At 55.4% G+C, this 26,632-nt stretch overlaps 2 protein-coding genes across 2 annotated transcripts; one reads left to right on the forward strand and one right to left on the reverse strand.

Moving 5' to 3' along the window:
• The first annotated feature begins 226 nt into the window (after window positions 1–226).
• Window positions 227–14,771, forward strand: ACTN3 (actinin alpha 3). The gene is made up of 21 exons (XM_049889963.1): window positions 227–370; window positions 4,947–5,061; window positions 5,238–5,357; window positions 5,602–5,688; window positions 5,768–5,855; window positions 6,495–6,573; window positions 6,662–6,743; window positions 8,079–8,164; window positions 8,459–8,551; window positions 8,999–9,229; window positions 9,356–9,503; window positions 10,522–10,672; window positions 11,235–11,343; window positions 11,439–11,579; window positions 11,793–11,975; window positions 12,378–12,512; window positions 12,681–12,860; window positions 13,241–13,387; window positions 13,476–13,541; window positions 14,268–14,426; window positions 14,505–14,771. Exons 1-21 carry the CDS (start codon window positions 227–229, stop codon window positions 14,661–14,663), a joined length of 2,703 nt encoding a protein of 900 aa, XP_049745920.1. The 3' UTR covers window positions 14,664–14,771.
• Window positions 14,772–14,925: 154 nt separating this feature from the next.
• CTSF (cathepsin F) lies at window positions 14,926–20,394 on the reverse strand. The gene is made up of 14 exons (XM_049892583.1): window positions 20,094–20,394; window positions 19,828–19,926; window positions 19,431–19,515; window positions 19,278–19,339; window positions 19,080–19,155; window positions 18,405–18,518; window positions 18,136–18,281; window positions 17,954–18,050; window positions 17,796–17,876; window positions 16,885–17,004; window positions 16,744–16,808; window positions 16,559–16,649; window positions 16,157–16,215; window positions 14,926–15,473 (listed from the first exon to the last, which is right to left on the reverse strand). The coding sequence occupies exons 1-14, from the start codon at window positions 20,283–20,285 to the stop codon at window positions 15,399–15,401; spliced, it is 1,362 nt and encodes a 453-aa protein (XP_049748540.1). The 5' UTR covers window positions 20,286–20,394; the 3' UTR covers window positions 14,926–15,398.
• Between the last annotated feature and the right edge of the window lie 6,238 nt (window positions 20,395–26,632).

The raw sequence follows: 26,632 nt of genomic DNA on the forward strand, positions 1-26,632 counted from the left end.
AGATGCCGGGTCCACCAAGACCCACCCCAGCGCCCCCCGATTCCGCAGCGCCAGCGTAGCCTCTGGCCTGGTCCAGACCCGAGAACTCTCGCCCTCAGCCGGCCCCTCCCTCCTCCCCATATTTAGCGCGAACCCGATCCGGGGCTGGGCCAGGCCCTATTTAACGCGGCCCCCGCGTCGGGGAGCGCGCGGAGCGGAGCGGAGCGGAGCCGGGAGCCCGAGCGCGATGATGATGGTTATGCAGACCGAGGGCCTGGGGGCCGTGGGGGGGCCCTTCGCTGGCGGCGGGAGCCATGAGTACATGGAACAAGAGGAGGAGTGGGACCGCGACCTGCTGCTGGACCCGGCCTGGGAGAAGCAGCAGCGGAAAGTGAGTGCTTGCCCATTTCTTGACGGCAAAACTGAGACCCGAGCGGCCGGGTAGCTTATCCGCAGCATCCCAGCAGGTCAGGGACAGAGCCTGTCTTTAACCCAAAGTGCCCAGAGCCCGGGCTCTGCCCACCAGCCCCTCAGCAGTCTCCCGGGCTGGAAGAGACCGCTAGGAGCTCTTCTGAGGGGTTTGGGGGGGACAAGCAGAGTTTCTGAGCCAGGGTTCATTCTCCGGAGCCCACTGCCTCCTTTCTGCTGGGGAAAATGGGTTGGGCAAAGCCCAGGGGATCCAAGTTTGGAGGTTAAGGAAGAAGAATCTCCTTCTCCCCACATCCTAAGGGCTCTGGTTAAATATACCCAGGCCCCACCCTAAGGGCTTGTGGCCAGGCAGCTACTGCAATTTGGGAATGTTGGTGGGGGGACCATCTCAAGTCCCACCCCACCCTCTCCTCTGTACTTTTTCTAGCGTAGGGTCCGTAGTCACCTTACCCCAATTGCCAGATGAGGAAACTGAGGCCCCAAAAGGGGTAAAGTTAAGCCTCAAATCATACTGTCAGAACACAACCTGAGGATCTTTGCCCCTCGCCCCACCCCCACTCTTTCCCAAGCTACCCCTCCCCCCCAGGGGCCCTAAGTCTGCTGAAAAGGCCACAAGGTTGGGGAGGAGGGAACCCTGGGTCCACTTACGCAGTAACCTGATTCTCCAGCCAGATGGACACTATGCTGAGGCAGCACCTTGGGGGAGAGAGACAGGGGCACATGGGCGCTGCCCCGGCCCAGCCTTGTAGGGCATTGGGACCCCGCCACCTCCCTAGGCTATTTTCACTCCCAGGCTCTCCCAAGTGGAGGGGGCAGGACCCCTGGGTTCCTAAAAGAGAAAATGAGCTGGGCTGGAGTGAGAAAAGTCTGAGGAATGTCAGGCAGGGGTAGGAGGGTCGACTGGAGCTTGGACTACGTGCCAATAATGCGCGACCAGGAAAGGGCAGGCATCGGAGGTACCTGGTGGAACTGGCAGAATCTGAGAATCCTGGAATTTCAAATCAGAGCATTTCTCCTGGGCTAGATGACAAGAGATGACCCTAGGGACTGAGAGGCCCAGGCGACCCAGCTGGGGTGCCCTGAGTGACACCTCCCCCCAGGCTCCTTCAGCACCTGTCTCCAAGCACGTCTGTGGTCCCTGGCTGTCTGTGGTCCCTGGGTTCGCCAGTCTCCTGGTGATGTCATCCCCGCCTGGAGCTCCAGCTGCCACCTGTTCTGAACAACCCCTCCTCCTGCCCCCCTCCCCACAGCCCAGGTCTCTCTGCATGCCCCTCTGATAACACATGCCCGTCTGTGATTTGCCTTTGTCAATTAACACATCAGGAGCATCCTTCCAACCCAACTTACACCAGCCCCCTCCTCCGTTTATTCTACAGCCACAGGGCTAGATGCTGCATAATCCATTGGTGTCCCCTGTGGTTGGGTATCCGGTCGTTTCTTTGTCGTCCAACGCTTTTTATTACAAAGTAATAAACATCCCTGTGCTCAGCTTCAGTCCCACTCCCTCCCTGCTTCTCTGTGCTCCCTCTCTCGCCAGTGATTCCTCCATCCCAGGGCTTCACACAACCTTGGAGCCCTCCCGCCTCCTTCCACCCAATGCCTGAGTCCTCTTCACTCAACTTCATTCAGAAACATTAATTGAATGAAGTGTCTTAAGGAGGTCCAACTATAGGCGTGTAGCTCTGATGCTGGAAGCTATACCACTGATATTTCAAATACCAGCAGGGTCATCCATGGTGGACAGGTTTCAGTGGAGCTTCCGGACTAAGACAGGCTAGGAAGAAGGACCTGGTGATCTGCTTCCAAAGAAAATTAGCCAGGGAAAGCCTTGTGGATAATAGGCAAACATTTTCCGATAGAGTGCTGGAAGATGAGCCTCTCAGGTCGGAAGGCACTTACACAGTGGCTGCAACAGTGGGCTCAGACATACCTACTATTGTGAGGATAAGAAGGCCTGGTGGTGCAGTGGTTAAGTGTTCAGCTGCTAATGAGAAGGTCAGCGGTGTGAACCCCCAGCTGCTTCACAGGAGAAAGATGTGGCAGTGTGCTCCTGTAAAGGTTACAGCCGTGGAGAACCTGTGGGGCAGTTCTGCTCTGTCCTGTAGGATTGCTATGAGTTGAAATTGACTCCGTGGCAATGGGTTTGGTGATTGTGAGGGTGGCACAGGACCAGGCAACATTTTGTTCTGTTATACATAAGGTCACTATGAGTCAGAGCTAACTCAACGGCACCTAACAACAACTATAGGTGCCAAGCGCGGTTTTAGGGGCTGGGGACACAGTAAGGAACGAAATAAAGTCCCTGTTGAGGCAGGGACAATTGTTTCTCTCATCCACCTGGTCCTGACTTGTTTGTCCCTCTCTCTGACACCCTTCTGCTCTCTCCCTGGTCCCAGTCACTGCCTCCTTATTCTCCCATCTCCTCCGCCAAGGTATCTTGTCTCCAGTCTGTCCGGAGTGAGCTTTCTAAAACACAGCTCTGCCCGCCTCCCTCCTCTGCCCAAAAGGTTTCCTGACTCCCCGTTGCCGTCAGGATCAAGTTCAAGCTCCCTGGCTTAGCACCCAAGATAGTGCATGACCTGGCGCCTGCCGCGCGTCCGGCCTGCCTCTCACTGCTTACGCCCGGACACCCCCAGCTTCATTCCAGCAGTATTGTGGTCCCACAGTCACAGCAGCTGTTTCTAACCCCCGCAGCTGCCCCTGTCTAGGATGCCCTTCCCTGCCTTCCTCGGCTTGAATAACTCATGCTCTTCCACCACAGCTCTGAGCAGACATTAGCCTTCCCTATGGGGTCCCACCTGATTGGGAGGACCCCTCCCCTAGACTCCCCAACATGTCTCCCCAGCATTTCTCAGGCCACCGTGCCCCTTTGACTGTGATCCCCTTTAGGAGAGGGACCATGGCATTTAAGTGTCACGTGTGTCAAATGAAAGGACACCTCCCTCAGGCTCGTGGAGTCTCCTTGCTGCCCCAGGAGTCCCACCAAGCCCCCACCCAGACCTGCCTTTCCCCCTGCCTGAGCCACACCCAGATCATCCCAGATTCCAGAGTTGGAAGGGCCTGCAGAGAATCCAACCTCCTTCTCCTGTGCTTGCATCCCAGCACCCACTTACATACCTCCAGTGACAGGAATCTCACTCCCTTACCTTACCAATGACAGCCCTGCAAGCATTTGAAGCGTCGTCTTCCATATCCAGCAACCAGGGGTCCTGGAAAGCTGGTCTGAGGAAGGGAAGCTGGTTGAGGGGGAGGTCCCAAATGACTTCCAGGGCCACCTCTCAGGAGTTTCTGCTTTGTGGTGGGGAGTGCTCGGAATTCTAGAATCCTGCCAGGTCAGAGGAAGAAGGACCTGAGACATCGTGAAGTCTGACCCCTTAATTGTACAAATGGGGAAACTGAGCCCCAGACAGGGCAAAGGCCTGACCCCAGGACTCGAAGAGTGAGTAGCTCAGCTGGAAATGGAGCCCCACCGTGCCCCCCAAGGATTCTAATAGCTGATGGCAGATTTCTGGGCCAGAAGGCTTGGTGTCGTTAGGTGCTGTTGAGTTGGTTCTGACTCACAGTGACCCTAGGTACAACAGAATGAAACACTGCCTGGTCCTGCACCGTCCTTACACTCATTGCCATGTTTAAACCCATTGTTGTAGCCACTGTGTCAGTCCATCTCATTGAGATCTTCCTCTTCTAACTCCACTTTGAGGAGGCAGCTCTTCCCCAGTCATATTTTGCGTGCTTTTCAATCTGAGGGGCTTGTTTTCTGGCACTGTATCAGACAGTGTTCTACTGCTATCCATAAGGTTTTCACTGGCCAACTTTTTCAGAAGTAGATCATCAGGTCCTTCTTGGTAGGTTCATGGAAACTGGACTCCAGGTCATCCCCATCTCCAGAACACAAAGAGCCATCTACCCACCTCCCATCCCAGATGGAGGCTGGAGCTGAGGGCTTAGGGAGGGCAGTTGTCTTCAGAAACCAAGTCAGGTTTGGCCTGAGCCCCCAGCTGATGCTCCATAGCCTGGGAACACTCAGAAATCTAGGGTCTACTTGGAAGCTGACTCAGAGCAAGCAGCCCTGGGAGCTTGGCGGGCCGAGATGCTAATAACACAGGCACGCAGTCCCTCAGGCAAAATGCTCAGGACGGAATGCTTCAACCCAGAATTCTTCCCACTTTGGATAGGCAGAATCACCCTGCACTGGCCCCTGCGTCCAGGGAGTCCCCCGCTTCAGAGTGTCTGCTTTGACATTTCTAAGTTTCCCTCCCGTGCTTGGGGCCAGCCAAGGCTGGACTGCTGTCCAGGTGGGGCACCCCAAGTCCAAACTGGGGCCTGTGTGGCCCTGGGCCCCATTTCTACCCTTCCAGGAGAACTAAGTCTCAGAGACAGAAAAAGACTGGCCCAGGATGCACAGCAAGTCAGTGGCTGAGCAGGGACTTGAATCCAGGACCTTGGGCTCAGAGACTGACCCTGACCAAGGAGCCAGGACTGTGCCTCACAGCCCCCAGACCCAGACCTTGGGTCTGAGCGCTGCCCTCTGCCCCCAGACCTTCACTGCCTGGTGCAACTCACACCTGCGAAAGGCGGGCACCCAGATCGAGAACATCGAGGAGGACTTCCGCAATGGCCTCAAGCTCATGCTTCTCCTGGAAGTCATTTCAGGTGAGGGCTGTGAGGCGGTGCACAGGGACCCCAGGGCCCAGGAGAAGCCAGAGAGCTGGGGAAGTAATGGCAGCCGAGTGCTGGAGGGGACTGGGTGGGGTGGGGGAGTTTTCGGACATGATCCTCAGCTACGTTTGGTGATCTCTGATGTGACCTCTCCTTTCTCTTACACCCAGGAGAGAGGCTGCCTAGGCCAGACAAAGGCAAGATGCGCTTCCACAAAATTGCCAATGTCAACAAGGCTCTGGACTTCATTGCCAGCAAGGGGGTGAAGCTGGTGTCCATCGGTGCTGAAGGTGAGGCAGCAGGAGGGGCCCTGGGTGGGGCCGAGGGGCATCCCTGACTCCAGCAAGTCACCTCTGTGAGCCTCAGTTTCCTCATCTCAACAGTGGGAATAATCGTCCCTCCCAGGAGGGACCGGAAAGGGCAGATATGCCGTGTGCCAGATCAGGGATAGGGACAAGAGCCAGAGGGCAGAGCAGTGGGGCAGAGAGCAGGGGCCCTGAATGCCAGGCAACCTGTCCTGCCACCATCCTGCAGAGATCGTCGACGGGAACCTGAAGATGACCCTGGGCATGATATGGACCATCATCCTCCGCTTCGCCATCCAGGATATCTCTGTGGAGGGTGAGTGGCGGGGAAGGCGGTGGGAGGGGGCTGGCCCAGACCCTCCCCGTCTAATACCTCCAACCTCATTCCCATCCAGAAACCTCGGCCAAGGAAGGCTTGCTCTTGTGGTGCCAGCGGAAGACAGCCCCGTACCGTAACGTCAACGTGCAGAACTTCCACACCAGGTCTGTCGGCTGGTCAGCAGGTGCTCTCAGGGCCTCTCCTGGGCACCAGGCACAGAGAGGAGCCAGACACAGGCCCTGCCTTCAAGGCCCCAGCCAGTGGGGGACACAGAGCTGACCCCTGTCATGAGCCACAGGGCAGGGAGAGGCCTCAGCCAAGTTCCTAGGACAGTGCCCGAAAATTGGAGACGCTGAGTCAATGCTTGTCGAATTCAGTAGAATTGACTCTAGGAGGGAGGGGGAGACTTCCTGGAGGAGGGGGCATTTGAGACATCCTTGGAAGGGCATTCCCATCAGAGGGAAACTTGTGAGCAAAGGCCTGGAGGCCAGAAACATCTAGTAATTGGTCTGGCCTAAGCATAGGGCATGTAAAGGTATTGTGATGACCTCGAGGAGATGGTTGCAGTCTGGTAATGAAAGGTCTCAAACGCCAGGCTAAGGACTCAGTACTTTACTGTAAAAGCAATAGGGAGCCATGAAAGGGTTGAGAGGGAAGGAAGTGGCCAGAAAAGTAGGTAGGCATTGATGGGCAGCCCCCCATTTTACAGATGAGGCTATCCTGATGGAGGTGCTCTTGGGCTGAGGATTGGGTAGGGCCTCCGCTTGAACCCAGATCTGAACCATCCCCTTTTCTCTGAGCAGCTGGAAGGATGGCCTGGCCCTCTGTGCTCTCATCCACCGCCACCGCCCTGACCTCATCGACTATGCCAAACTACGCAAGGCAAGTAGGCCTCTGCTGCCCCCAGTCCTGACTCTCCAATCTCTGTCTTCAGCTGACCTTTCACCTCTCCTGCCTCACACTCACCTAGGATGACCCCATTGGCAACCTGAACACCGCCTTCGAGGTGGCAGAGAAATACCTGGACATCCCCAAGATGTTGGATGCGGAAGGTGAGTGAGCCTAGCCCAGGCAAGGACGCCACTTACCAATCAGCAGGGTCCAACCTCCACACCTTGGCCCTGCTCCTCCTCCTCCTCCCAGAATGCTTTGCCCCCCCCCCCACTCCACTCCCTGGTCAGAATCTTTCCTCCAGGAATCCTCTGTCCTACCCTACTGCCCTTTCCACCCAATGGAACCAGTCCTCCTGTCTCTTCCCTTGTGTAATGGCTCCACCCTCTGCCTCACATCCCAGTTACTTGGTGTCTTAGTTATCTAGTGCTGCTATAACAGAAATATCACAAGTGGGTGGCATTAACAAACAAAAATTTATTTTCTCACAGTTTGGGAGGCTAGAAGTCTGAACTCAGAGCGCTGGCTCTAGGGGAAGCCTTTCTCTCTCTGTTGGCTCTGAAAGAAGGTCCTTGTCTCTTTGTGCTCCTGGGTGATTTTCATGTGGCTTGGCATCTCTCTTCCCCCACCTCTGCTTCTCCTCTTCCTTGCCTAACCTGCTTCTTTTATATCTCAAAAGAGATTGACTCAAGACACACCCTACACTGTCTCATTAACATAACAAAGAAAACCCATTCCCAACTGTGATTATAACCAAAGGTATCAAAACCCTCCAAACCATTGCCATGGAGTCAATTCCAACTCATAGCGACACTATAGGACAGAGTAGAACTTCCCCATAGGGTTTCCAAGGAGTGGCTGGTGGATTCAAACTGCCGACCTTTTGGTTAGCAGCCGAGCTCTTAGCCACTGTGCCACCAGGGTTTCCAACCAAAGGTACAGAGGTTAGCATTTACAACAAAAATTTGTGGGGGACACAGTTCAATCCATAACACCTGGATTACCTGGGAGCGTGTGGGTTCCCCAAGACTGGGAGCTCCTCTTGGCAGCTCCTGCTTCTGGTTCATGTCCCTGGTTCCTGTGCCCAACTAGGTGTTCAGTCAATTGAAGCAGCAAACATTTTCTGAGCACCTACTGTTTGTGGCACCCTGGATGTGTGAGATGGATGAGAACTTTTTCTGGCCCTTAAGGAGCTTATGGACTTGGGAAAAAGACAGATAGGCAGATGGAGTTATGGGCTGGTGCCTCATGAGGGCTGCAGTGTCTGTTCACCCACCCACTCCTCATGCAGAACGGAAGGCTGCTGGGCCATGGGGTGATCAGAGGGGACTTCAGGGAAGAGGAAGATGCTGGGTTTGGAGAAGCTGGTGGCTGGTGGCCATGACTAGATGTCTCCACTCCCTCCCATTCCGAGGGAAATCTCTGCCTGGGAGGGGGCTTGAGCCCTTTCCCCACCACTGGCTTTGGCCAGTAAACACCTCCCTGCCCTCCCCCAGACATCGTGAACACCCCAAAACCAGATGAGAAGGCCATCATGACCTATGTTTCCTGCTTCTACCACGCCTTTGCTGGGGCTGAGCAGGTAAGGGGGCCGCAGTGCTGAGGCCTGGGCAGGGCCCTCACCTCACAGCATCCTAAGGTGCAGAGGTGCCAGGCCTCATGGGGTGAGGGGAGTGCCACTGTCCTCGGACACACTTGGTCCTTAAGGAGCTCAGGAGCTGCTGCCTGTGGCTGGGAAGCCCTCCTCCAAGAGGTGTGCCCTGTCCGCCCCTGGTTTGCACTAGCACAGGCTTTAGGAGCTTTACAGAGAGAAGCTGGGTGAGGGGGCCTAGGGTGGTTTGTTTCAATGACAGCCCTCTGCCCTCCACCACCACAGGCTGAGACAGCTGCCAACAGGATCTGTAAGGTGCTGGCTGTGAACCAGGAGAACGAGAAGCTGATGGAGGAGTACGAGAAGCTGGCCAGTGAGGTGAGGCTTTGTCCAGAGAGGGTGCCCAGGGCTCTCCCCATCCGAGCCCACTGGCCCTCCCCAAGCCTGGGCCTGCAGAGCCACCCTGTCCTCATAGCAGCCTTGGCCTCTCCCCAGCCTCCTCCTGTCCATCCCCACCTGTCTCCTGTCCTTCTCCCTACCCAAGCTCCTGGTCCTTCCCTGATCTGCCCATTCACTCACTCATTTATTCATCCATTCGTTCATATTCAGGTGTCAAATTGCCCTTTGCTCTGTGCAACCTAGACTGGGCACTGAACACAGAAATGAAACACCTACTCCACCCCCTCACTGGGGGGACCCCATTCCGAAAGTCATCCCCACCCTGCTTGAGGCCCGCCTTCTGGCTGCAGCCTGGGTGTGGGTGGAGAGGGGTAGATGAGGAGGGTAGGTCTGCTCACAGCTTTCCTCTCTGCCCGGCCCTGGCAGCTGCTGGAGTGGATCCGCCGCACAGTACCGTGGCTAGAGAACCGCACGGGTGAGCCCAACATGAGTGCCATGCAGCGCAAGCTGGAGGACTTTCGGGACTACCGGCGCCTGCACAAGCCACCCCGCGTGCAGGAGAAGTGCCAGCTGGAGATCAACTTCAACACGCTGCAGACCAAGCTGCGGCTGAGCCATCGGCCTGCTTTCATGCCTTCTGAGGGCAAGCTGGTCTCGGTGAGCCAGGCCAAGACTGGGGCTAGCCCCAGTTCTGCCCACATCCCCCTGGGCAACCTTGGGCTCTGTATCCCCATCTGTACAATGGGTGAACAGTGATGAAGAGCACCTCTGCCTGTCCCACAGGACATCGCTAATGCGTGGCGGGGGCTGGAGCAGGCGGAGAAGGGCTACGAGGACTGGCTGCTCTCAGAGATCCGGCGCCTGCAGCGGCTCCAGCACCTGGCTGAGAAGTTCCAGCAGAAGGCCTCCCTGCATGAAGCCTGGACCCGGGGTAGGAACACCTCGTGGGCTCTGCCCTGCCTGGAGTGGGGCCTGGTAGACATGCACAGGACAGGGCCAGGTGCACAGCAGGGAAGTTGCAGACCCGATTTCTAGTCCCAATGCTCACCCTGACTTGCTGTGCAACCTTGGACAAATCACTGCCCCTCTCTGGACCATAGTTTCTTCATTTGTAAATTCAGGCTCCTAAACTTCCATCTGGCTCTGGCCTTCCATGGGTCTACTCTGATTAATTTGTCACTTAATATTTTACTTGTATGTGTAGCAGGTATACAAAGGTAATGAATGGTTCACCAATCCTAATATCACTGTATCACTCAAGGTATATTGATGCTAAAGTATTGTATGAGTCAAATACATCACTTTGTGTATGAAACATTCATGCTATACTCCACCAAGGATTTTAGTCCTACAAATTAACAGTCCAGCCTAAAAATGATGAACACTAATAATGGATTACGGGCATAATGAATAACAACGGTTTGATATAATAAAAATTCTTTAAATGGTTAAACGGGGTTTATGGAAGCCTCAGTTACCTGCTCTGCAAAATACAAAGGCACTCAATAAGTGGTCGCTGCAGTCATTAGGCATAATTATGGTAATTATCATTCACAAAGCACTTTTACACTCATTGTTCATTTATCTAACAAATATATACCCAAAGTCTACCAAGTGCCATGCACTGGGGATACAGAACAAAGGAGACCTGGTCAGGGGCTCATGGGCTCACAGAGAAGTTAAGAGGTAGTTTGCGATCAGATAAATCCACAACAGTACCGAGGACCACTCCGGACGGTGAAGGGTCAGGGGACTCTGTCTTCACTTAGGGGCCATGCCCTGAGACAGCAGCGTCAGTGAAGTTTATCAAAGCAAACCTTTAGGATGAGGTGGGCAGGTGTGAGCCGCATTTCGGAGATGAGGACTCCTTGCAGTCACACGGCCCGCCTGAACCCCGGCTCCTGCCGCAGCTGTCGCTGGGTGACCGGAGCGGGCTTCTCTCCGAGCAGGGAAGGAGGACATGCTGAGCCAGCACGACTACGAGTCTGCGTCACTGCAGGACGTGCGGGCACTGCTGCGGCGCCACGAGGCCTTTGAGAGCGACCTAGCTGCGCACCAGGACCGCGTGGAGCACATAGCAGCGCTGGCCCAGGAGCTCAAGTAGGCGTGGCCCGCCCCGGTGACACCGCCCCCGCCTGGCTCCGCCCCCCGAGGTCGAGCACCGGTCCGCTCCCCTGGCCCTCGGCATCTTGCTTTGTTCTTCCCAGCTCACTGGTACCCATGTCCTCTGCCACTCCCCCTCACTCCGCCCTCCTCCCATAGCCCCGCCCCTATCACCAGACGCCACTTTGCTGTCTACCTTCTTCACTACCGGCGCTCGACCTGGCCTGCCCCTTAACCTGGCTGCTCCCAAACCCTCCCCATCAGCCCTGAACTCGCCACCTCCTCCTGTAGCCCCGCCCCTTCTCACATAACTCCGCCCCGGAGCTCCAGGCCCCGCCCTTCCATCCACGCTCCTCTAGGGACTGGAGCTCAGATGTCTCCTTCCCCCAGGAATGCACCGGGAGCCCTCCCTTCTAGGAAAGCCCTCCCCACCTCACTTGTCCTGGCTCCCTCGAGCCTCCACCACCAGCCGCTGCACGAGTTCTAAACCCGGGAGGGCAGTCGAGAGGACACCTGGGCCGGGGTCTGGCCCCACACTCGCCCCTGTTCCCTCTCCCAGCGAGCTGGACTACCACGAGGCGGCCTCGGTGAACAGCCGCTGCCAGGCCATCTGCGACCAGTGGGACAACCTGGGCACGCTGACCCAGAAGAGGCGTGACGCGCTAGAGGTGGGGCTGGGGACCAGGGAGCTGGGGGTGGGAGGTGAGAGGTGAGAGGCCGCCGGCTGCGCAGGCCGCTGACCCGGCCTCCCCGTGGCCCCCAGCGGATGGAGAAGCTCCTGGAGACCATTGACCAGCTGCAGCTGGAGTTTGCGCGGCGAGCAGCGCCCTTTAACAATTGGCTGGACGGCGCGGTGGAGGACCTGCAGGACGTGTGGCTGGTGCACTCGGTGGAGGAGACCCAGGTGGGGGCCGGCCAGACCTGACCCTCGCCTGGCCTGGGCTCCGGGTGTGTGGGGCCTGGACCGGAAGATGGACGCCTGGCCACTCCTTTGGGGTTCCTGGGGAGTGGGGGAGGGAGGAAAACCCCAGTCCCCGACCCCGCCTGGGACCTGCTGCCCTTTGTTGCCTGTGCAGGGTGGGGGGCGCTGGCTGATGCTGCCTGTCTGCGCCCCCAGAGCCTCCTGACAGCGCACGAGCAGTTCAAGGCAACGTTGCCTGAGGCTGACCGCGAGCGGGGCGCCATTCTGGGCATCCAGGGCGAGATCCAGAAGATCTGCCAAACCTATGGGCTGCGGACCATCACCACCAACCCCTACATCAACCTCAGCCCACAGGACATCAACAACAAGTGGGACACGGTCTGTGCTGCCTGTGGCCTTTCTCTGACCCCTCCCCCCAAGCATTCTAACCACCTGGACACCTCAGGTGTCTGATGACATGGAGACTAGAGTCCCCCTTCAGATCTGGGATCTGCCACTGACACCACACACACACAAAAAAAAAGAGCACTGGATAAATTCTTTGCTTGTCTTGGCCTCATTTCCTGTCAGGATGGATGTGTGTGGACAACCTTTATAAAACTTGTAATAGTTTATAAATGATATCATTGGTCCCATTTTACAGATGAAGACTGAGGCCTAGGGAGGATGAGTGGCTTGCCCAAAGTCACATAGCCCAGACAAGTTGGCTCATGGCAGCAGGGGCTGGGATTCGAGGGGCTGGCCCCCAGAGCTGCCCCTGGCACAGCCACCTCTTCTCAGGTCCGAAAGCTGGTGCCCAGTCGTGACCAGACGCTGCAGGAGGAGCTGGCACGGCAGCAGATGAACGAGAGGCTCCGGCGACAGTTTGCGGCGCAGGCCAATGCTGTTGGGCCCTGGATCCAGGGGAAGGTGGAGGTAAGGACTCGGATGGTGGGCCCAACCTGGTGGGGTGGGGAGTTGGGAGCCCTCATCCTGCCTGGGCAGCACTGCAAGAGGTGGGGTGGCTGGTGGCAAGGCTGGTGGGCAGGGGCTGCCTGCACCCCAGGCTACTAGGTTCCCACTGCAGCCTGGGTCCCCCTGCAGGAGGTTGGGCGGCTGGCAGCGGGGATGGTGGGCTCCCTGGAGGAGCAGATGGCTGGGCTGCGGCAGCAGGAGCAGAACATAATCAACTACAAAAGCAACATCGACCGGCTGGAGGGCGACCACCAGCTGCTGCAGGAGAGCCTGGTGTTTGACAACAAGCACACCGTCTACAGCATGGAGGTGCGATCACACGCACTCTGGAGAGGAGGGAGTGGCACTGGCTGGGAAAGCCTGGGACCATCTCAGCTGGAGCTTGTCTGCCTTGGGTGGGTCCCCAGTTCAGTTCAGCCAGGATGCTGGTGGACCCAGAAGGATCCTGAGACCCAGAGAAAAGTGACCTAGTAGGAATAGTGAGTCACAGAGCATCTAAAGCCAGAACAGGTTTGGCTGTAACAGAAGGGCCGCTGGGGGTCACTTGAGTGGACCCTCCAGAGTACAGATGGGGACAGAGGCCCAGAGAGGGGGAGGACTTGTCTGGGGTCACATGGTGGGTTGGGAGTGGGGCTGGAGCTACTGGCCTGGCACTGGCCACCCACTGACTGGCCTCTCCTCTCTCCCAGCACATCCGTGTGGGCTGGGAGCAGCTGCTGACTACCATCGCCCGCACCATCAACGAGGTGGAGAACCAGGTTCTGACCCGAGATGCCAAAGGTCTGAGCCAGGAGCAGCTCAACGAGTTCCGGGCATCCTTCAACCACTTTGACCGGGTCAGCAGGGGCCCAGTCCCATGGGGTGCTAGGCCTGGGGGCTAGTGGGGCTTGGGGACCATGCCTGATACCCCCTCGCCACCTGCAGAAACGGAATGGGATGATGGAGCCTGACGACTTCCGAGCTTGCCTCATCTCCATGGGCTACGACTTGGTGAGTGCCCCCGAGCCCTCCCGGGTGGGTGTCCCACCTGGGCTGCTCTCCTTACTCATCACCTACTGTGTGCCTCCCACCTTCGCATACATGATTCTCGCTAATCCTCATCATGCCTGATGGAGCGAGAATTACCCCATTTTACACAAAACCTACTGACCTGTTGCCATCAAGTCACAGGGGCTATCAAAGGCTCAGAAAGTTAGTAAGCTAACTTTCTCAAAGACACACAGGATTTTCACTCAGGTCTGTGTGACTCTAAAGTTGGAGCTTGCAACATTTTACTACAGGGAGGGTCTGTGTAGCCCCAGAAAAAGCACCCAGGACCAACAAACAGGAGGGGGCACTGTTGTGGGCAGGAAGCCGATTTCAAATTTCAGCCTAGCAGGAAGACTTCCAGGAGCCGTGGTGGCGCAGTGGTTAAGAGCCCAGCTGCTAACCAAAAAGTCAGCAGTTAGAATCCACCAGCCGCTCCTTGGAAACCCTATGGGACAGTTCTACCCTGTCCCGTAGGGTTGCTATGAGTCAGAATCGACTCAACAGCAATAGGTAGGAAGACTTCCTGAAGCCAGAGCTGACCGAGGCGACAGGAGGCTGTCTTTGGAGGAAGGGAGCTCATGTCACTGGGGCGGTGCAAGGCAAGGCTGACCACCCCCAGAAGGGGGCACTGGGAGCCCTCCTGGGTTTAGCACCCATGGGTGCAGTGCCCGGCCTCTGTCCCTACAGGGGGAAGTGGAGTTTGCCCGCATCATGACCATGGTGGACCCCAACGCAGCTGGGGTCGTGACCTTCCAGGCCTTCATCGACTTCATGACCCGAGAGACCGCCGAGACCGACACGGCTGAGCAGGTGGTGGCCTCCTTCAAGATCCTGGCCGGAGACAAGGTGAGCCCCAGGCGGTGAGGGGGGTCGCGGGCAGGGGCAGGGCATGGGATGCTCACCTGAGTGCCCTCCCCTCCCCAGAGCTACATCACTGCAGAGGAGCTGCGGCGGGAGCTCCCAGCCGAGCAGGCCGAGTACTGCATCCGCCGCATGGCACCCTACAAGGGGACCGGGGCTCCAGTGGGAGCCCTGGACTATGTGGCCTTCTCCAGTGCCCTCTATGGGGAGAGTGACCTCTGACCTCCACCCCAAGGTTCTCAAAGCAAGGCGGAGAGGGGGTGCTTCCCATGGCTGACTCCTCCCTTCCCTTGGAGCAGGAGCCTCAGAGAATGTGTTTCTGAATAAAGATCCCCACCTCGGGTTGCTCCCTGTCCCTTTTTGGCTCCTGAAGGAGAAGCTGGGCCTCAGGCTCCTGGGCAAGACCAGCTGCCCCACCCTGACCTCCAGGGGTCCTCATTGTGCCCCCTTGCCCTCAGAGACAGCGTTCACACCACACGCGGGGACCAAGACACCTCTTTATTGCTGTTAGGAAAGGGTAGTTGCAACTATTTCTGTAGACGTGGAAGGGGACACTGCCCTAATCCAAAGGGGACCAGAAAACACCTAGCATTAGATGGAGGAAAGCTGGGCAGGAAGCCAGAGCCTGCTGGGGACAGAGCGGCTCTGATACCAGAACCCTCTCTCCCTGCCTGCTCCTCATCCGAGTCCAGGATTCTCACCCCAGCTTCAGCTGCCAGATAACATCCTTCACCCCAAGATCCTCCTCCCTACCACAATTCAACAAAGACGCAGTTGGGGACTCTGTGTGGGGCAGGTGGAGGGAAGGGGCTGTGCCCCCAGTGCCCTCTGCTCACCCCAAGGTACCCGGTGCCTGTCCCTCAGCCAGCTGTGCCTCCTGGGGAGGGGCCTGGCCATGCAGGTCAAGCTGAGGAAGAGGTTGCTCTGGTCAGCACCAGGTCTTGAGCTGGTGGCACCTTAGTCCACTACCGCCGAGCTGGCCATGGTGTTCACACCACAGGCCCCAGACCCACGATGCAGGTAGTAGTAACCCTGGGAGAGAGAAGTTGGTGAGGGTGTGAGGGCAGGATGGGACCAGGGACCAAGGGCAGGAAGGGAGGAAGGGGGCCATGGGGCCAAGGGCCAAGGGTAGGAAGGGGGCCATGGGGCCAGGGGCTGAGGGCAGGAAGGGGGCCAGGGGGCCAAGGGCTGAGGGTAGGAAGGGGGCTATGGGGCCAGGGACCAAGGGCAGGAAGGGGGCCAAGGGCCAAAGGTAGGAAGGGGGCCATGGGGCCAGGGGCTGAGGGCAGGAAGGGGACCAGGGGGCTGGGGCCGAGGGCAGGAAAGGGGCCATGGGGCCTAGGGCTAAGGGTAAGAAGGCGGCCATGGGGCCAGGGGCTGAGGGCAGGATGGGGACTTCAGGCAGAATGGAGGCCAAGTCAAGGGCAACACAGGGGTCAAGGGCAGAACAGGGATTGCAGGACCAGGGGCCAAGGGCAGGACAGGGGCTGAGAGCAGGATGGGGACCACAGGGCCAGGAGCCGAAGGCAGAATGGGGGCTGCAAGGCTGAGGATAGGATAGGGACCAAGGGCAGAATGGGGCTGCAGTACCTAGAACAGAATGGGGGTCATGGGGTCAAGGGCAGAATGGAGGCTGCAGGGCCAGAGGTCAAGGTCAGAATGGGAGCCAGGAGCCCAGTGGCAGTACAAGGGCTGAGAACAGGACGGGACCTCACCTCCTCGCCCCAGTCAGTGCCCCAGCTGTTCTTGATGGCCCAGAAGGGGACGTCAGATCCTGGGGAGCAGTGTGAACGCAGAGTCAGGGGCCTCCAACTCTCCAGACAGGCCCCAAGCACTTTGTACCCTTCAACTACGTGCTGTGGGCCTACTGTGTGCCAGGCACTAGGAAAAAAACAAAAAGCAAGACACACCCCTACCACCCTCCTGGAGACGTGATACAGCTATTGGTCTAGAATAGCTCAACCTCCCCAGCCTCCGCTTTCCCACCCAGAGAGGATGGATGGTTCTGGCCTAGCTCGCAGCCCGAGGCCGGGGTAAGGACAGGGTTTCTAGGCAGTCCTGGGATTTCCCCGCCTATGGCCTGGGCTGGCTGGGCAGAGGCGGTCAGTGGAACTCACGGTTGCCATAGCCCACAATCAGCACAGCATGGTCGATGAGCCAAGGGCTGCAGAGGGGCCGGAGAGGGTGGGCGATCCCATGGCGGTAGAACTGGGGGGAAATAAGGAGTAGGAGACCAACCCCAAGGAGAAAGGGGGAGCCAGCAGCAAGAGACAGTATGGACGCAGCAGGGCTGGTGCCTCACCTGCATGCCAAAGGCATTGATGGCGACGGAGATTGGGCCATTCTTGGCCAGCCAGGCCGCCAGCTCTGAGACGAGAGGGGCAGCGTCAGTGGGCGCCTGGGCCCCCACCCCCGCCCTGTGCTCACCATGCCCCTCACTCACTGTACTCGTTCTGGCTCAGCTCCACTGAGTCGTTGATGTAGACCTTGGCCTTCTCTGCAGAGAAGCTGCAGGCCTGCAGGTGGCCGTGGTAGCTATAGTCTTCCTCTGTCTCTAGCCCTCCTGGGAAGTGATGGGGGTGAGGCAGGTGGAGAAAAGGTGGACCCCATCTGCTATTCCCTAGCCTTCTCTGAGCCAAGTGCTGTGCTAAACCGCTCACGCACGTGGCCTCATGTTCCTCAGCACCCCTCCGAGACTTTGTTCTAGAAATAAGATACCTTAGACTCAGAGGAGCAGTAACTAGCGAGAAAAGTGGCAGAAATAGAGCCCAGCTCTCAACGTCTGATTCATGGCTGAGGGCTCAGCACAGGGTTCCTGTGGCTCTTAACCTTGGCTTGCTTGTCCCTGCCTGACTGTCCACTCTCAATTCCTGCCAGGCTCCTGGGCCAGTCTTTGCACAGTCACCTCAATCCCTTACCCCTTCATCCTTCTGCCATTGCAGCCCACCTATAAACTGGATTGCCAGTTTGGGTCAGTCACTCTTCTCAGGGGTGAGGTGTGTTGGGTACCTGGTGTAGCAGCGTTATACAAACACAGACCTCCAAGCGGCGGAAACACTAAAAACCCCTGTTCACCAAACCCTGCTATGTACCAAAAACTTCATATATGTATCTCTTCATTATGATACTCAAAGCAATCCTATGAAAGAGGCAGGCTGAGCCCCATTTCACAGATGAGGCAACTGAGGCTCTAAGAGGGCTGACTAGCCTAAGGTCTTTGGCCAATAAGGGTCAGCATGAAGACTTGAATGCAGTTCTGTGCGACTCCCAAGCTCACGTCTCTCCCTCAAACTGACTTCCTACAGAGAGAGAAGCGGCACCTGCTGCCCCCCCCGCAACCCCGTCAGTACGTACCCAGAGTCTTTATGGCTGAGTAGGCGTTGGAAGGCACGCCACCCATGCAGGCCTTGTCCACCTTGTCACAATCCAAGAGCTCTAGGAGACAGAAGGCTGGTCCCGAGGAGCCCTCTGGAGGGGCTGGGCTGGGGACGGGGGCAGAGCAGGATGCTCACCCTGCTCGGAGAGGGAAAGCAGGGTCCCCCGGTTCAGGAACCACTGGCCCTCCACGTTGCCTGTCACTGAGAAGGCCCAGCAGGAACCACACATGCCCTGTAAGGGACAGCAGGGTCAGGGCTGGGCCCCTCCCCAACCCCCGTGTGGCACACACATTCCACCCTCATCTCCTAGAGCCAACCTGGTCCTTGACTTTGGTGACAGCTCCCTTTGTCCTCCAGTCCCAGTCAGGAGGCACAGGGCCCTTGGGGGCCTTGCCTAGGCGCATCTTCTGGCCGGGGTCCTCTCTTAGGAGGGGATTCAGGTAGATGGTGCGGAACTCCTCCTCTGTAAGCAATGGGCGGGAGGGGGCGGGGGGCAGGGGGCAGAATTCTAACCCAGCCCTGACCAGGGGCCTTGGGAGCAGGCCATCTCTTCCAGGTCCGTGAGGGCTTTGGCCATCACCCCTACCTGTTAGGTCGCTGAACTTGGTGATTCCATACTGAGCTGTACCTTGGTCCAGGGCCTGGAGCTTCTGCGCACGTATCATGTTATTGGCAAAGACGGACATGCGCCACTTGGTTTCTGAGAACAAGGAGCACGAGGGGAGAAGCTGGGACTCCAGGAAGATCATAAAAGGAGGGGCACTTGGAGCTAACAGGCAGGGGTTTCCCTGGGGAGCATGGGCACTCTGAATCAGGCCAGAAGCTCTTTTCAAGGACCAAACCCTGGGCCAGGGTGGAGTGCCAGACCTGCAAATGATGGAGTGGAAGGTATGATCAACTTGTGGGGACATGAAAATTGTAACCAAGGTGGGTATCAAAGGGCAGGTGTCAGAGATATCATTAGACAGGAGAGTGGGGAGAAAGGCCAAGGTGCTGGGAGGGCGGGGGTCTCTGCCCCATCGCACTCTACCCAGAATGATGAAGGCTCATGGTTTCTGACCAGGAAGGTCATGGGAGAACAGGCCAGGTGCTGGAGGTGGCTGCATGGTCCTGGGAGGCTGAACAAGAACTCAGGAACTTAGAGGTCCCTGCAACGGTGCTCTGCCTCTTGTGTCCTTCCCCTCCCCTAACACCAAGGTGCCAAGTTGAGGGGAGGGCCCTGATCTGACTGCAACAGGCACAGCCAAGGCTGGGTCCTCACCCTCCTTCGTCTCATACGTCCGGTTATAAGTGGTGACAAAGTTCTTGAAGATAGAAGCCATCTTCCCGGAAAAATCCTAGAAAACCAGAAGGGTTTATAGAAGGAGTCCCAGGGGACCAGAGAGCTCCAATCCAGGGTGAGGGGAGAGAAGGGGCATGAGGCAGCAGCCAGCTCCCCGGACAGATACAGACTCCTCACCTGGGGCTGGGGATCCTTGTTCAACAGTGGAAGGATGGAATTCAGGGTCTCGTTGGTGTACTCTGGATGGGGGTGGAACAGAGAAGACATCAAGGCTGAGCCTGAGGGAGGCCTGATCTGGGCTATCCCAGCATCCGTGGGCTATCCCAGCACCTGCAACCTTGGTATCCACTGGGCCGCAGTCCCGCCTCAGCAGCATGTGTTTGCCTAACTCATCCAGGACCTCGAAACTGCAGAGCTGCAGGGAGAGGAGGAAGCCTGTGTGGGGGCTGGGACCAGGGCTGAGTCTGGGTAAGGCGGAGATGGAGGCCCCTCCCATGAGGACTGCCCCCAAAGCAATCAACCCCACAGTGGACAGTGGGCCTGCCCTACCCCAACACCTACCCTCTCTCCCCCATCCCTCTCGCGGAGCATCTTGGCCTCCGCCCTCAGGCCTGGGAAATAACTCTTCCGAAGCAGTCTGTCCGGATGGGGCGGTGCTGACCAGACCTGTCACCCCAGGGTGGCCTGACTCGGCCTAGGTGGGGAATCGCGGGAGGCCAGCACTCACCAGAGTTTTCTTGGACAGAGGGAGCCGGCACACCGTGAGATCATTGCAGGGCGGCTCCTCCAAGGTCGCCTCCAGGGAATACAGCGACCCCCTACCCGCCTGTATGGAGGAGCGGGTGAGGTGGGCACAGCCCCGTCTTCGTGGGCCCCCAGCCCCACCCCGACCCCCTTCCCCTTCCCAGTCATCTCGGAGCCACCCCGGATCCTCCGAGTTCAGGCCACCGTCCCCCTCCCGGGACCCCGGAGGCCCGGCCCGGCGCGTCTCACCCGGCGGACTCGCCCGCGGACGGCCCCCAGCGCGGCCTGCGTCCCCGCCGCCCGGCCGCGGTTGTACATCCTCAGGGCGAAGCGGGCCGGCTTCAGCAGCTCCGGGGACGGTGGCTCCCAAGCCGGCGCAGGGGCGGCGGCGGCGCCTGGGAGCAGCCCCAGCAGCGACAACAGCTGCAACCAGGGCGCCATAGCGAGGGCGAAGCGGCGGCCGGGATGCACGGACCGACGGACGCACGGTCCAACCGACCGGGCGGGGCGGTCCGCGAGGCCTGCGTCCTTCCCGCGACCCGTGGACGCCGGCCTGGGGCGCCTGCGCGCTCGGGTGTTTACCCGAAGCACGTGGGACGAGGCACGTGGGGCGCGCGCGTCTGCGAGCAGGCCGGCATCCCCTCCCCCGACCCCCCTGGGACTGGCACCGCGAGACAGCTGTGCAGGCTGCTGCAGCTCTAGTCTGCGGACAGATGGCCTGAGTCCCCATCTTGGACTAATGCGCTTATGTCTTGGAGCTGCGCTTTGGGGAAAGGGGGATAAAAATAACATTTATTGCATGTTTATTGTATGTTAGACATTACATGCCACCTCCCTTTAATTGTCATAGCAATCCTATGAAGCAGGTGTTATCTTGCCCATGTTAGAGATGAAATGAAGTGGCTTGCCAAACAGCTGAGAAGCAGTAGAGATGGCCTTGAACCCAGGCAGTTGGCTCCAGAACCCGAGTTCGCAGCCCAGTCACCTTTTCGCGCTCCCAGTTCACATCAGCGAAATGGCAGATAATATTACCCATGTTGGCAGCATCTTGGGCTGTTGTGAGGATCAAACGCAATCATGCAAGCATTTGGTAACCACTCAAGGAATGTGCGCAAGGCTGGGACTGCTTTTGTCCCCTGGAGCACTCCCCTGCTCTGTTCCAGGGCCTAGCAGGGAGAGTGACTGACAACGTACTGCGTTTCTCGGAGTTCTCTAGTGGAGAGACAGATGAGAATTTTGCTGCAAGGTGTTTCCACCCGGGAGAGGGAAAGCGGGAAGAGAGCCTGGGAGAATTGGGGTAAATCATGGCGGAGGGGCAGGGGTTGGTGTGGAGGGTGCTTATTGTTGTCTTGTGCCCCTGAGTTGATCTGGACTCATGGCGACCCCGTGTGTTACAGAGTAGAACTACTCCTTAGGGTTTTGTTGGCCGTAACCTTTAGGGATGCAGATATCCAGGTCCGTCTTCCGCAGTACCACTGGGTGTGTTCAAACCACCAACCTTTAGGTTACTAGCTGAGCACAAACCATTTGCAAGACACAGGGACCTCGTGGAGCATGCAGAGGACTGATTAATTAAAGATCATAGTCCAAAGTTGGCTTTTTACAGTAGCAGGGGTCTAGAGGGGTTCAGTGGCTTTCTGCCCATCCGGAAATTAGTGCTGGAGCCAGAAGGGTGCCAGTTTAGGGCTCCTGGTGGTAAGTCCAGCAGATGGTGACCCCTTTCTTCTGTGTTCTCCCCTGTTTTAAGCCCCTGGGCTCCCCATGTTTGTCTCAGTTCTTACCGCAAGCCACTTACACTTATCCCTCTGTCCTCAAAACTCACCCCAGACGTGCTGCCATCAAGTCGATTCCAACTCATAGCAACCCTATAGGACTGAGTAGAACCACCTCATAGGGTTTCCAAGGAGCAGCTGGTGGATTCAAACTGCTGACCTTTTGGTTAGCAGCTGAGCTCTTAACCACTGTGCCACCAGGGCTCCTCAAAAGCTCAAGATCTCACCAAAACCAAAAACCAAACTATTTGCCATTGAGTCAATTTGACTCTATAGGACAGGATAGGACTGGCCCATGGGATTTCCAAAGCTTTCTTTTTTTTTTTTAATTTTATTGTGCTTTAGGTGAAAAATTTACAGCGCAAATTAGTTTCTCATTCAAAAATCTGTACACAAATTGTGACATTCGTTGCAATCCCCGCAATGTGTCAGTCAACGCTCTCCGCCTTTCTGTCCCTGGTTTCCTGTGTCCATTTTTCCAGTTTTCCTGTCCCTTCATGTCTTCTCGGCTTTGCTTTTGGGCAGATGTTGCCCATTTGGTCTCATATACTTGACTGAACTAAGAAGCACGTTTCTCACAAGTGTTACTGTTTTACAGTCCTGCCTAATCTTTGGCTAAAAGGTGGACTTCAGGAGTGGCTTCAGTTTGAGTTAGCAGGGAGTCCGGGGGCCATAGGCACAGGGCTTCCTCCAGCCTCTGTCAGACCAGTAAGTCTGGTCTTTTTTTGTGAATTTGAATTTTGTTCTGCATTTTTTTCCCCACTCTCTCTGGGATCCTCTACTGCAATCCCTGTCAGAGCATTCAGGGGTGGTAGCTGGGCACAGTTTAGTTCTTCTGGGCTCAGGCGGGTGGAGGCTGTGGTTTCTGTGGTTGATGTGGTCCATTAGTCCTTCGGATTAATATTTTCCTGTGTCTTTCATCCTCATTTGCTCCAGACGGGATGGGACCAATAGATGTGTCTTAGATGGCTGCTTGCAAGCTTTTAAGACACTGGACGCTACTCACTGAAATAGGATGTAGAAAATTTTCTTTATGAACTATGTTATGCCAACTGACCTAGAAGTCCACCAAGACTATGGTCTCCAGCCCTCAGCCCCAGTAACTCGGTCCCTCAAGGTGTTTGGATGTGTCTAGGAAGCTTCTATGACTTTGGTCTGGTCAGGTTGTGCTGACTTCCCCTATATTGTGTGTTGTCTTTCCCTTCACCAAAGTTAACACTTATCTACTATCTAGTTAGTGATTTCTCCTCGCTCGTAACCACCTAAGATTGTTTTTTTTCTTTTTCTGTGCATAAACCTTTCCCATGGTGGCACAGTGGTTAAGAGCTATGTCTGCTAACCAAAAGGTCAGCAGTTCGAATCCACCAGGCGCTCCTTGGAAACTTTATAGAGCAGTTCTACTCTGTCCTATAGGGTCCCTATGAGTCAGAATCGACTCGACAGCAACAGGTTTGGTTTGGTTTGGTTTTTAAACCTTTTCTTGAGTTTTTATAATAGTGGTCTCATACAGTATTTGTCCTTTTATGTTTGACTTATTTCGCCCAGCATAAAGCCCTCCAGATTCACCCATGTAGTGAGACATTTCAGAGATTCATCATTGTTCTTTACCATTGTGTAGTATTCCATTGTATGTACATACCGGTCTGTTTATCCGTTCATCTGTTGATGGGAACTTAGGTTGTTTCTATCTTTTTGCTTTTGTGAATAATGCTGCAGTGAATATGCGTGTGCATATGTCTATTCATGTGACGGCTCTTATTTCTCTAGGATATATTCCTAGGAGTGGGATTGCTGGATCATATGTGGTATTTCTATTTCTAGCTTTTTTTTTTAAATAATTTTTATTGTGCTTTAAGTGAAAGTTACAAATCAAGTCAGTCTGTCACATATAAGCTTATACAGGCCTTACTATACTCCCATTTACTCTCCCCCTAATGAGTCAGCCCGCTCCCTTCTTCCAGTCTCTCCTTTCGTGACCGTTTTGCCAGTTTCTAACCCTCTCTACCTTCCCATCTCCTCTCCAGACAGGAGATGCCAATACAGCCTCAAGTGTCCACCTGATACAAGTAGCTCACTCTTCATCAGCATCTCTCTCCAACCCATTGTCCAGTCCCTTCCGTGTCTGATGAGTAGTCTTCGGGAATGGTTCCTGTCCTGGGCCAACAGAAGGTTTGGGGACCATGACTGCCAGGATTCTTCTTATTTCTAGCTTTTTAAGGAGGCGCCATATCTTTTTCCATAGTGGTTGTACCATTTTACATTCCCACAAGGAGTCCATGAGAGCTCCAATCTCCCCGCAACCTCTCCAACATTTGATATTTTCTTTTTTTTATTAGTGCCAGTAATGTTGGGGTGAGATGGTATCTCATTGTAGTTTTGATTTACATTTCTCTAATGGCTAATGATCGTGAGCATTTCATCATGTGTCTGTTAGATGCCTGAATGTCTTCTTTGGTGAAGTGTCTGTTCATATCCTTGGCCCATTTTTTAATTAGATTATTTGTCTTTTTGTTGTTGAGGTGTTAAAGTGTTTTATAGGTTTTAGAGAACAGATCCTTGTCACATATGTCACAGCCCAAATTTTTTTCCCAGCCTGTAGCTTTTCTTTTTACTCTTTCGGTGAAGTCTTTTGGTGAGCATAAGTGTTTATCAAGTGTTTATCTTCAGGTGTTCGTGCATTGTAATGGTTTGTACTGTATTTATGCCATGTATTAGGGCCCCTAGTCTTATCCCTACTTTTTCTTCATGATCTTTATCATTTTGAGTATTATATTTAGGTCTTTGATCCGTTCTGAATTAGTTTTCGTGTCTCGTGTGAGGTGCGGGTCCTGTTTTATTTTTCACAGATGGGGATTCAGTTTTTCCAGCACTGTTTGTTAAAAGGGCTGTTTTTCCCCGCTTAATGGGCTTCGACCCTTTGTCAAAGATCAGTGGCTCATAGGTGGGTGGATTTCTGTCTGGGTTCTCGATTCTGTTCCATTGATCTGTGTCTGTTGTTGTAGGAGTTGACTGCCATGGCTGTATAGTAGGTTCTGAGATTAGGTAGTGTGAGGCCTCCGGCTCTGTTCTTTTTCTTCAGTCCAGAACTGTAATCTTTACAGAAGCAGACTGCCACGTCTTTCTCCCACAGAGCGACTGGTGGGTTCGAACTGCCAACCTTTCGGTTAGCAGCTGAGCACTTAACCACAGCACCAGTGGCATCGGTAGGGGATACAGGGGGTGTGGACTAAACCAGGTGATACTGTCAGAGGGGGTGACACCAAAATGACTGTATAAATTTTTTGTACAGTGTTTCAGCAGAAATTTATTATTTTTTATAAAAACATACATGTGGTTAGTTACAACAAAAACGTTTTTTGTAAGCCCAGCTTACGTGTATCAATATACTTGCAAGGCTAAAACTCTATGCTAATTTACTTTTTAAACCTTTTAATGTGCTCCAGCAACCCTGGTGGCGTAGTGGTGAAGTGCTACGGCTGCTAACCAAAAGGTCAGCAGTTTGAATCCACTAGGCGCTCCTTGGAAACTCTGTGGGGCAGTTCTACTCTGTCCTGTAGGGTCGCTAGGAGTTGGAATCGACGCAACGGATTTGGTTTTTTGGTTTTAATGTGCTCCAGTCAGAGCTGTTATTACCTAATTACAGTGGCACGATTATTATTTCCTAATTACAGTGAATCACGTGCTACAAGCACAGCTGTTTTTTTCATGGATGCCAGGGTTTTTATAGTCGCTGATTTTGTCAAATTCAGCTACAATATTGTGGTAATTAGTATTGGCGAAACTATATCAACTTTTGAGGAAAAGAAGGAGTGATATGCAGGAATTATAGTTGATGAGTGACATTAGTACAGAAAACATTTCTAAGGATTCTGTACAGCCCGGTAAGGGAGAAGGCCTGCGGGGGGAGTGACACCGTGAGTTACCGCACTGGGTGGCACCAACCCTAGTGACGCCACTGTACTGCACCACCAGGGTCCTTCAAACTCTCACACCCCCCCAGAGTCTTCACGTTTGCTTTATTCCCTCAGCCCAGCTGACTCCCAGACACCTTTCAACTCTCAGTTCACTTCCTCCAGGAAGGCACCCCGATCTACTCTTACCCACCCCTGTCTGGGCTCGGTGCCACCACTTCTGTGCCTGTAGCCCCACCCTGCACTTTCTCTCACATGGGACTACAATTTCCTGTTAGACCAGGGGCTCCTTAAGGGCAGGGATCTTGTCTTGCTCCCTGTTGTTTCCTCAGCACCCGGCACAGTGCCTGACACAGTTAAACCAGTAATCAGCTGCCCTCAAGTCAGCTCCAGCTCATGGTGATCCCACGTGGGTCGGAGTAGACCTGTGCTACACAGGGTTTTCAATGGCTGATTTTTCATAAGTAGATTGCCAGGCATTTTTTCTGAGGCACCTCTGGGTGGAGTCAAACCTCCAACCTTTTGGTTAGCAGCTAAGTAACTGTTGCACCACCCAGGGACTCCTCTGACACACTTAGACCCTGTTTGGTAAATGTTTGGTGAATGGATGAATGATGACTCTCTCAGCATGCCCTCGAGTGGGTATGAAGTCACCCGACTGCTGTTTAACTCTGAGCTTCGCTTCCTAAAGGACGAAACCCGGTCCTGGCAGAGGAATCTCAGAGAATGCCTGTCATCCTTGACCCAGGACCCCTGTGTGTGTCCATGGGAGGCCAGCACACACTCACACATTTCACCTCCTGAAAGGTCTGAAGTAGAGTCAGTCACAAGTGGGGATCCTAAGGCCCTAGCAGAGGCAGTGGAAATTTCCTTAGGTCTGGGTTTCCAGAGAAGCCCTGGTGGTAGAGTGGTTAAGAGCCCAGCTGCTAACCAAAGGTCAGCAGTTCAAATCCACCAGCCTCTCCTTGGAAACCCTGTGGGGCAGTTCTACTCTGTCCTATAGGGTTGCTATGAGTCGGAATCAACTCGATGGCAACGGGTTTGGTTTGGGGATTTCCAGAGATCCATGTTGACATTGCCCTTGGCCTTTGTGGGAAACATCCAT

Source organism: Elephas maximus, chromosome 7 (assembly GCF_024166365.1).
Source record: "Elephas maximus indicus isolate mEleMax1 chromosome 7, mEleMax1 primary haplotype, whole genome shotgun sequence".
Lineage (NCBI taxonomy): Eukaryota > Metazoa > Chordata > Mammalia > Proboscidea > Elephantidae > Elephas > Elephas maximus.